Consider the following 9,843-nt stretch of genomic DNA (forward strand, 5'->3'; position numbering starts at 1 on the left):
ACCATTAAATAAATGTTGGTGCTTGAATTTAAGTAAAAGCTGTAAGAAATATTTAATGTTCTGGGTACCATGTTTGGTATGATCTCTCCAGTTAAAATAATGAATATAAAATTTTTCGAAGAAAGAAGTTGGAAGGAAGCAGAAAACTAATACAAACCACTCCAGAACAAGGTGTTCACACATTGTTTCTCACTTCTCCAAAATCTCTATCATGGAAGTTGTGAGTGTAAAGCAGGGGTAGGCAACCTTTCTTTTTTTTTTTTCTTTTTTTTTTTTTTTGGCCTGTCCCGTTTGGCTCTTTTGCCATCAGAATTGTTGTCTAAAGGCAAAGAAAGATGCCCAACGGATTTACTTTACCAAACTGACCATCCCAGCCTTGCCGTAATGGTCCATTTGATTCACCTTTTATTGTTTATTTTATTTTCACTTACTGAATACGGGACAGACTTGACTGGGGGAAAGAAGGGGAGAAAGAAAGAGGGAAAGAGAAACAGCTGAGAAGAGGGACGGGGGAGAAGGGCAAAAGACAAAAACCAACAGAACGGGCAGAAAAAAAAAAGCATATATCAATCACCTGGATCACCTGCTGAGAAAGAAAAAAGAAAACAAGCAGAAGAGAACAAGAGTAATAGAATAAACAACATCACAATGATATATGGGAATATGACAGTAAATACTAAATATTAAACATTATTGTGCAGCACATAAGATCAACAGAACACAGTGTGCTTTGAGGTAGGAGCCAAAAAGGGTGTAGTTTGTGGGTGTGATCACCCGTGTGTACACCTGTGAGCATGGACGCGCTTGTTTTTTGTTTTTTAAAAGGTTCCTTCATGTAATAATCTGCTAGAGGGTGTGGGGGGGCCACAGCCCTGTCCTCCAGGGCATGAAGCAGGTATGGAGGAGATCAAAACTCCAGACATCCAGAGGCCCCCAGAACACAAGAGACCAAGGAAGACCAACAGAGGGGCAGCTGCGCCACTGTCCCAGAAAGAGCTGAGGAGAGTCCCAGATGAGGGCTCACTCAGCAGCCGCGGAGCAGAAGCCAGGGGGAGTTGCAGTGACGCGCCCGTGAGCTCCGCCGGCCCCCAGCTGCGCCTGAGTGACCGAGCCCCAGGCCGAGAGGCCGGGGGCACCCCACCTCCGAAGTGGCCCGAGCGAGCCCCAGGCTCCAGGCCCCGATAAGCGGCCGCCAAGGAGTGAGCCGGTGTGTACCTGGACGCCCATCCCCGGACACAAAGAACCACCAACGCACCGATGTCTGAGGGGGTCCGCCACTGGCAGGGGAAGTGGTGGTAGGGGGAGATAGGCCTCCAAACCTTGGAGGGCCTGAGATGTCCCCAGAGAGGTGGCGCCTGACACCCAACCTGACATATAGACACAGACATACAGGCACACACAGATACAAACATCCATTCCCACCCTCATGCTCTCATATGCACTTACTCCACACTCAACCAACGTGGAGACAGACATAAAGAGACGCTGTACACACGATCACACTCCCCAAGGTAGGCAACCTTTCTGATGGCGAGTGCCATTTAAAATTTCCTCAGAGGTCAGTGTGCCATATGTTTGCATTAGCAATAAATTTAATAACGCTCTATATTAACAGTTACACACTATATAGAACCACTTTATAGAATTATATTTGTTTGCAGATGTTGGCAGCTATCAGCGAATAGTTATCAGCTATTTTGAAACAAAAAAAGACACTTTTTATCCATAACAAGAACTCCATAACAGCAAATGGACTGTACAACAGAAAATACAAATGCTATTTATGGTCTCCTCACAAGAATGATAAGAAAAATAAACTAAGCCAATATGGCACGTCTGTTAATACAGAGACACACGAAAATAAACTCCACCTAAACTTGGTTTATATCTGACCCAGATAGACTGCAGGTCATAACTTCTTACCTGAAGTTCAGTTCACCTGACGCTCGGACCGGCGGCTGCCTCGGGTCTCTCCTCGTCCTGCCTCCGATCTCCCTCATCCACGTGCTGGCCTCCATCACTTGTTCATTTTACTGAATCTGTGGAAGCTCCGCGATGCCACCACCAAACAACTGAGTTATTTTTACACACCGGCCAACATCTGGCCAATCCAACACCTTTCATTGTTTATACCGTTACAAAAAATAAATAAATAAATAAATAAATAATCGGGCCACCAAGCAAATGCCCGGTATGCCCGATGGCCAGTCCAGCTATGGCTGTGCCATCAGTTAACCCTTGGCACGTGTGCCTAGTGTAAAGTTATCGTGACCCACAGTAGATACATTATTGGAAAATAAACCATAATTCTCATTTAATCTGCTATGCAGAAAGCAAAAGGTGAAAACTACACTGCGTGCTAAATTGATGGTCAAGGATATTATAGCCAACCTGCTCTGTTTCATGCAGCCCCTCTTGCCTTGGCCTATTAGCAGCAGCTGATCCCAGTCCAGCCTTATTACATCTGCCCTCACGCTGCTGCTTATCTGTCCTCTCAAGTTGCTTATTATGTGAGGGGGTTGGAGTTATGCTTTGTACTGCGATCAGAGGACCCCAACTGTGATCATAGAACTAGGGTGACTAATCACACCCTTGTTTTCACTTTCACTTGTCTATTAGTACATGTTATCATATTTGCAAGTATATGATGTATGTACGAAGGACGCGTGCTACAATCTGAATCTCAGATGGGAAGTGAGACTACTCTAGGCTCTAATTGAGTCCAAGTACTATGTCAAGGAAAAATAAAGGTTGTAAATCACCAAAGCCCTGCAGAATACATATTATCTATATTATCTAGCTTCACTCACCTGAACTGTAACAATAAGTGGTCACACAAAAGTAGGCGTCAGCATAATAAGTCACATGAAAGGGTGCAAATAACCAACCAGAAACACTGACAGGTCTACTTACAACAGAGCAGCTGACTTGACAAACAAAGATAAAACTATACTATGGGAAGAGTTTAAACACTTAATACAGGCTGAAAACAACACAGCTGCTACAGCCAAAGCAGCAGATTGTGAATGTGTGTGGTCAGTAAGACTGGAGAAGACCTGATATATTAATAAAGTCTCGCTTATTTGAAGCCAGAGAGGGAAGCTGAGAAAAATGCTGACTGTGTAAGTTAACAGATTTATCGATATCACAGCTCTATCATTACGACGCAGAGGAACCTGATGGATTACAATTGTTATTCCATTAAATTAATGTAGCCCCCATGATGTTTAATAACATCAAACACGAGCTTAGTCTCTGTGCAAATTTAATAATAATAACTTTATGTGCATAGCGCTTTTAAAGCACACTTTTACAAAGTGCTTTATTTGAAATAAAAGCCGAAACATGCAGACACATAGTTAAACATATGGTCTCAGTGTCATCACAGTATATACTTGCATGCATTTATGTAAACTGTGGCCCAAATTAGTGGGCAAAATCCTTTTTTTCAGCAGATTTAGGCGACCTAATACGCTGAGGGGGACTGTTCCAAAGTTTAAGTGGTTGTGGTTTTAAAATAGTTTGGATCAATAAAACAATCCTCATTTTTCTTTATCATTAACAACAAAAAACAGGGGGGAAAAATAAAATCCAAATGCTAATAAAAAGGATAAGATAGACGGAGGGAAAAGGAGGGAAAGGAACAAAATCAGAAATTAAAACCAAGAGACTAAACATGAGAAAACTAAATAAAAGAGGAAGTAAAACAACAGAGAGACAAAACAGACTGAGGGTGTACTCACACTAAGCATGGTTGCCTCGTACCAACACCAAGTGTGTTTGTCCCATCTTCCCACAGCCTCGCTGTCCTGTGCTCAAACTGCTCTTTACATGCAGACCCAAGTACACTTCACTTTGTTTCAACATCTCAACTTCACTTCAGAGAGCACAATGAGCTTCATGATTTTATGCATTTTGTAGCTTAATTGGAAGCGGTGACACACTGGCCTCTCACATGCGTTACAGATTTGCTATTTACATAACACAGTGATTTTTACAGGGCCAGTCACTGTCACTGAGGAAGCATTCGAACACACTACTTGTGTACCGTGCTTGGGTCTAACTGAGCAAGGCTCATGTCTTCAGTTGGACCAGAGCACAGTTCACTTGACTGCAGCCGTGCACACACCAATCACATTACTGTTAGAAGTAGAACTGGTTTTGGGGATTAAACACGTTTACAGTGCGCCATAAAACTAAACATAACTGAGAGAAAAGAGAAAACCAGGAACGCAAAGAAAAAAAACTGTACCAACAAACAAATTAAGGACCCCAAAAACATGACATTCCCCCACCCCCTGCAGTGGCGCTATGCACCACAGTTAGAGAAGCACTGGGTGGATTTTCCAAAGCTACTGCTTGATTGTAGCGCTTGCGATTGTGGAATTATGCATAAAGGCTCCAGTCAGTCTTAAAGGTAGCCCGTCCGCATTTTAGAGACTCTTATCATCTGGGGATGAGACATGACAGACGGAATATAACAGAAAGTAAACAAACGGTAGAACAATAGATCAAGTGTGTCCCTCCTGTTTTGTTCTAATAACGTGTACTGCTGTCTTGAGTAAAGTAAAGTCACATTTATTTAAACACAGATCAAGTTTGTCAGACGTTCCTTCCAGAAAATTAGGCTTTAGATATCAGTAGATTATCAAATCCTTTGTTCTGACACTGTTGTTATGCTGCAGACTTGCAAGAGCGTGAAATTGCATGACACCATAATATGCCTTATGGGGAAAGTTTCTGTTTTCCCTCTTCAGCTGTGTTGTTAATTTCTACGCCTTGAAAAGTGAAAACTTATAAAAAGATGTTTGAGATAGTTTTGATTAGTACACAAGTGTGAAGTGTAAATAATGTTAAGAAATCACAGTTTTTCCATAACATGACCCCCCCCCCCCCCCCTCCCCCAATTGTTTCACACAAATAGATTGCTATCCATTCTTTTAAAGTACAGTGCCCTGGAAAATGAAGCCAAATTATCACGACAGCAGTGAGTCATCTGGCTAGTTAGTGCGCAAGCACAATAGAGATAAGATCAGTCAGCCTTTTAACAACATCTAAAACATCCCAGCCCCACCAAATAGTCAGTATTGTTAGTTTGTGCTGTGGGACAGGAAAAAAAAGTCTTGTTTCCCTTTTATTATTGCCCAAATTTAGGATTGAATGTGTTCTGTTTATTTCTTTCATCTCAGTTTCATTAGTTCAAACCTCAAAGGACATTTCTGCTCAGTGTCACCGCTTTCTCATTATGAACAAACCAAAGCAATCAGTGAGTGAGAATCTCCTGTTTCACTCCACTGCCCTGTCTCCTCTGCAGGTCATTGAGTGCATAACCCAGGGTCGGGTTCTGGAGAGGCCACGGATTTGTCCTAAGGAGGTTTATGACATCATGCTAGGCTGCTGGCAGCGGGAACCACAGCAGCGACTGAACATTAAGGACATTCAGAAGGTCCTGTTCGCCATGGGAAAAGCCACGCCGGTCTACCTGGACATCCTGGGCTAGCAGCGGCCCGTGAGTGGCCTCGCCAGACGCAAAGATCGACAGAGACATACAGACAGAACGACCCACATGGATCCAGGAATAACCAAACCAACCTGCTTCACTGTCGAAAAAACACCTGCATTGTTTGGGAAGGACTTAAGTGCCTGCAACACTTTTGGATATAGTGGATAAAACGTATTCAAAAAAACACGCACTTTTACATTTTGTTTACTTGTGTATAAGATGTACAGGTTTGAAGAAGACTTTTTTTTTTTGGTTTTTCCTTGAAAAACTGCAAAAATACACAAAAATGGAGACCGAAAGGAAAGTGGACTGGCAGTAGGAAGGGGCCGCAATTTGATTATATTATGGAGAGAAGACATCAGAGTTCAAATCTATCCTAGGTTTGGTTTTATGAATATATATAGAAATATTACATATATTTTATATTTATTTCTTTTTGTCAAGGTGTTGAAGGGTCTCCCATGTGTGTTGCTAAGGGCTTGGCCCTGTCTGAAGACGCCACCGACAAACTATTGGCAGGGACTTGACGTTGGAAGCCTTACTTGCACTCTGATTGGCTGGCTCTGAGCTCATAAAGGGAGCTCTTTGGAATAACACTGGATGGTTGGAAAATAGCAGCGCTCTGTAGAGGACCTACCCAATCAGACAACTGACAAATCTATTTTAATTTAAAGATAATGTACATATTGTAAAATTCTATGTGTCAGAATTATGTTAACTTATTTTTTCCGATGTTACTTTGATTCCTTTTCTGACTGTGATCTGGGTGGCTAAAGTATAAAGCTATGGTATTTGTTTTCATCCTAATCCAGAGGAGATTTCCTTGGGAATTACTCGTGTCAGTGCTGGTTGTCTAATGTGGTGAAGGTGAATGCCAGTGAATACAATGCGAAAAGCCCACTGACACCGAATCAAAGAGACTTTGGCGAACGTGGGATGACTCAGAGCCATGGTTCAACATGACACTTTCCAAAGAGGTGATGAAACCTCGGATTCACGTTCCTTTTCATTTGCTTTTTATGGCAAGAATTATAAGTTGGTTAGTAATATCTCACGCCTCAGCCCTCAAATACACATACACACGCTTTGTCATATTCAAGCTTTTTGATGTAAAACTGCTTAAAAAAAACAGCGTTTTTGTAGCTTTGAGTGTATTCATCATTTGTGAGTCGCAGGGTTGTTGTCTTGAATTAAACAGCCTATTGTATGTGTTAAAGGAACTATTTGACATTTTGACCAATATGATTGCTTTCTTGCTGAGAGTTATAACAAATGCAGCTTTTATATCTTATTTTTTTAATATGTGGCTACAGGTTTCAGCACATAGTCAGCTTAGTAAAAAAAGCATCAGCTAGTTAAGCTTTTTTTTTTTTAAACTTGTTGAAAAGCACATTGACATTTTAACTAACACGTATATTTATCCTGATAGAGCTTATATGTAGCTTTGTGAATAATAAGTAATGTTTTAACTGAAAAATAATTATATAAAAAGCTTTTTCTTTTAAATCGAATATTATTAATTCAGTTTCTGTTCTGCTCTGAATTTTATTGTTAGGCCTATTTCAGATTTTTTTTTATTCAATCATGAAATTGTAATGGAAAACCTGCCAAGTAATTTTTATGTCCCAATTTAAGCCGAATATACCCAAAACTGCTACTGATTTACGAAAAGGAAAAAACTGCTAGAGTGAGTAGCCAATAAGAAACAATTAAAACGGTGAACCCCAAACGTCAGACCACTCACACTCAGATTAAAATGTTAAAATCTTACGCATGATCACATCTCTGGTCATTACACAAGTAGAACATTCAACATTTCATTTCCATTTTCATGGATAACTTTTGATATTTGTTGAACGTTATTCTCCATAAACAGCTTCATTTTCAAAATTAAGTTCTTTCAACTAATAAGATATAAGAAGCATCCAGGATTAGAAAGAGGTCAGAAATGAAGAATAATAGCAAATCCAAGTTTTAAAAAAATCCTTAACAAATTCAAAAGAAAAACTTTAATAGAAAAATCAACTTGAGTTTGTAACCAATCCCTTAGATTAAAACCAGAAGGATTATTATTTGAGTTAGCCTATATAACAGCACTTTATCGGATAAGTTTATAGAGTAGGATTAAGTACTTTGTCCACATATAAACACCCTGGAAGCTGTTTTTCACAAACTCAATTCTCCTAAAATTGCCATTTAGAAAACACTTGTGGCCTCCAGTGTCTTTACGGTCGACACTTTGTGAATCCGGTGATTAGACCTATTTTTTATGCTTTTAACGATAAATTTAGTTGTTTAGCTTATTTACATATTAACATATTAAGTATGTTCAACATTCATGTTATAGCTGCAAAAACAGATTTTTTTAAAGAGTCAGTTAAAGCCATAGCTAGAGTTTTGATTGATAAACATCAGTACTTTTGAAGACTTTACAAACTTGAAAATGTAAGTAATAGCCATGCTGCTTTGCTAGTAAATTTCTGTAGACTGTAGCAATGTTCCTTACATTGTAACAAATTTTAAAATTTAAGCTCAAAAGGTTTTAACATATAATGTGTCATAAAATGTGACACATTTCTCAAAAATACAGTTCGGTGGAATAAGCTAATTGGGTAAGCTACACTGGACATGGAGGGTTAGCTAGCTTTGGTTTCTTATGTCTTGATTGTGTTAAACTGAGGTTACTGGCCAACTTTCTTTCTCCCCACACTGAAGTGCATTTTCAGATGTTGGGAAGCTAATTTTGTTGCAAACAGCTATTCCCTATTTCCAGCGTTTGAGCCAGGCGAAACTCACAAGCTGTTGGTGCTAGCTATACATTGTCAATGCCGATATGAGAGCTGCATTGATCTTATCATCTAACGCTCAGCAAGAAAGCAAAATAGGATATTTTCCCCAATGTAGACCTCTTATTTTAAAGTATTATAGGTTGATGTCCTCAGGATCCTATCACTATACACGCTGTTAAAAGAAACACATTGCATTTTTATTACTATTATCATGATTTCTCTTCCATCAGCTGCACAAGAATGATGTTGGCTGATTAGAAAAACACTCCTGTTACAATTACAGAGACGTGGCTGCAGCAGGCGGATACTTGTCTTAATTTTTGGGCTGTACACAAAAAATAATAACCACTGAAGTGGGTCAGCTAATTGTGTGGTATCATTGCAGTTTTTAAAAATAATTACAGTATTAACTTAAAGAGAAATATGAAGAGTTTTGTTCTAAAATCCAATTCGACTCAAAACCTACAACCAAATAGATATTACTTTTGAAAAATCTCATAATTAAGTGCTCAGTTGACAAAATGAGTTATTTCTTTCAGAGTGGATCCTGAAGCATTCTCACACACTGAATGATAAACCTCAGGCAACTATTTTATTTCATGTTGTATCTGGATATAGAGTGGTTTACAAAGGAGCTCTTCACATCTCTTCCTTATTATCTTGACATGAATTCTCACAGTATCACAATGTTGTCTCTGTTTCCCTTGGGACTGTGTAAATCATTAATGAGCATTTGGTTATTTCGAGTATTTTGTATGAAAGGCGAGATCCAGTCCATTGAGTTACCCAAAGCATTGAGTTTTTGTGTATTCTCTTGTGGTAAAGATAAACGCTTAAAGACATTATGACACAGACCGTGAGCGTTTGCAGGGTATTGTAATCCTTTCATGGTGAGTTGAATATTCTTTAAAAAGTCTTTTTTTTTTTCTTGGATGAACTAACTGAACACTTTTTGAAGCAAAGTTGGCATATTACCATGTACACATGTTACAGAATATTAAAATGTGGTATAACATCTACAGTATATAAAATACTGGTATTCCATGATAGATCTTTGTATTAATGTGACTCTCTTAAGAAAATGTCTTCAAACAATCAGACGATCTCTTTTTCCATTTTGTCCTGTCTTATAAAGATGTGTGAATTTGACTAAATCTTGTCTTCATCTAAATCTCTCACAAAGCTGAACAGCATGGGTTCAGTGTGTGTCTGTGTTGTCTTCTCCTCTTCTATCCATTGTTGATGTGATAGAAGTGATAGAAATATGTCTTTTTCTCAGGTAGTTTGGTATTTCTAAACGTACATAGTTTATATCCTTGGATACTACAGGATGAGTCCAAGGGGAAACCTATTCTTCTGAAAAATGAAGCCAATGCTGTTTATCTAAGGCCCACTGAGGCTTTTCCATAGACTCCCATGTTAAAATGTCCAACTTTACAACAGGAAAAAAAAACCCACATGTTTACAGCCTGGTACAAAAATCAGTTTTTTATTTATTGAGTTTATTTTCCTTTTTGTGACAACTTAACAGGAGGTACATTTCATTTCATA

The 9,843-nt window shown here is 39.2% G+C and overlaps 1 protein-coding gene across 1 annotated transcript in view; it reads left to right on the forward strand.

The window, feature by feature from the left end:
• Positions 1-9,439, forward strand: part of ntrk3b (neurotrophic tyrosine kinase, receptor, type 3b) — a 236,294-nt gene extending 226,855 nt beyond the window's left edge. The window contains exon 17 of the mRNA XM_085419039.1: positions 5,315-9,439. Coding sequence (XP_085275165.1) covers positions 5,315-5,500 — 186 coding nt within the window. The 3' untranslated portion in view covers positions 5,501-9,439. The remainder of the gene's footprint in view (positions 1-5,314) is intronic.
• The last annotated feature ends 404 nt before the right edge of the window (positions 9,440-9,843 follow it).

The sequence above is a fragment of the Rhamphochromis longiceps genome, linkage group LG1 (assembly GCF_057381845.1).
Source record: "Rhamphochromis longiceps isolate RC_006_pf linkage group LG1, R_longiceps_female_GT1.1, whole genome shotgun sequence".
NCBI lineage: Eukaryota > Metazoa > Chordata > Actinopteri > Cichliformes > Cichlidae > Rhamphochromis > Rhamphochromis longiceps.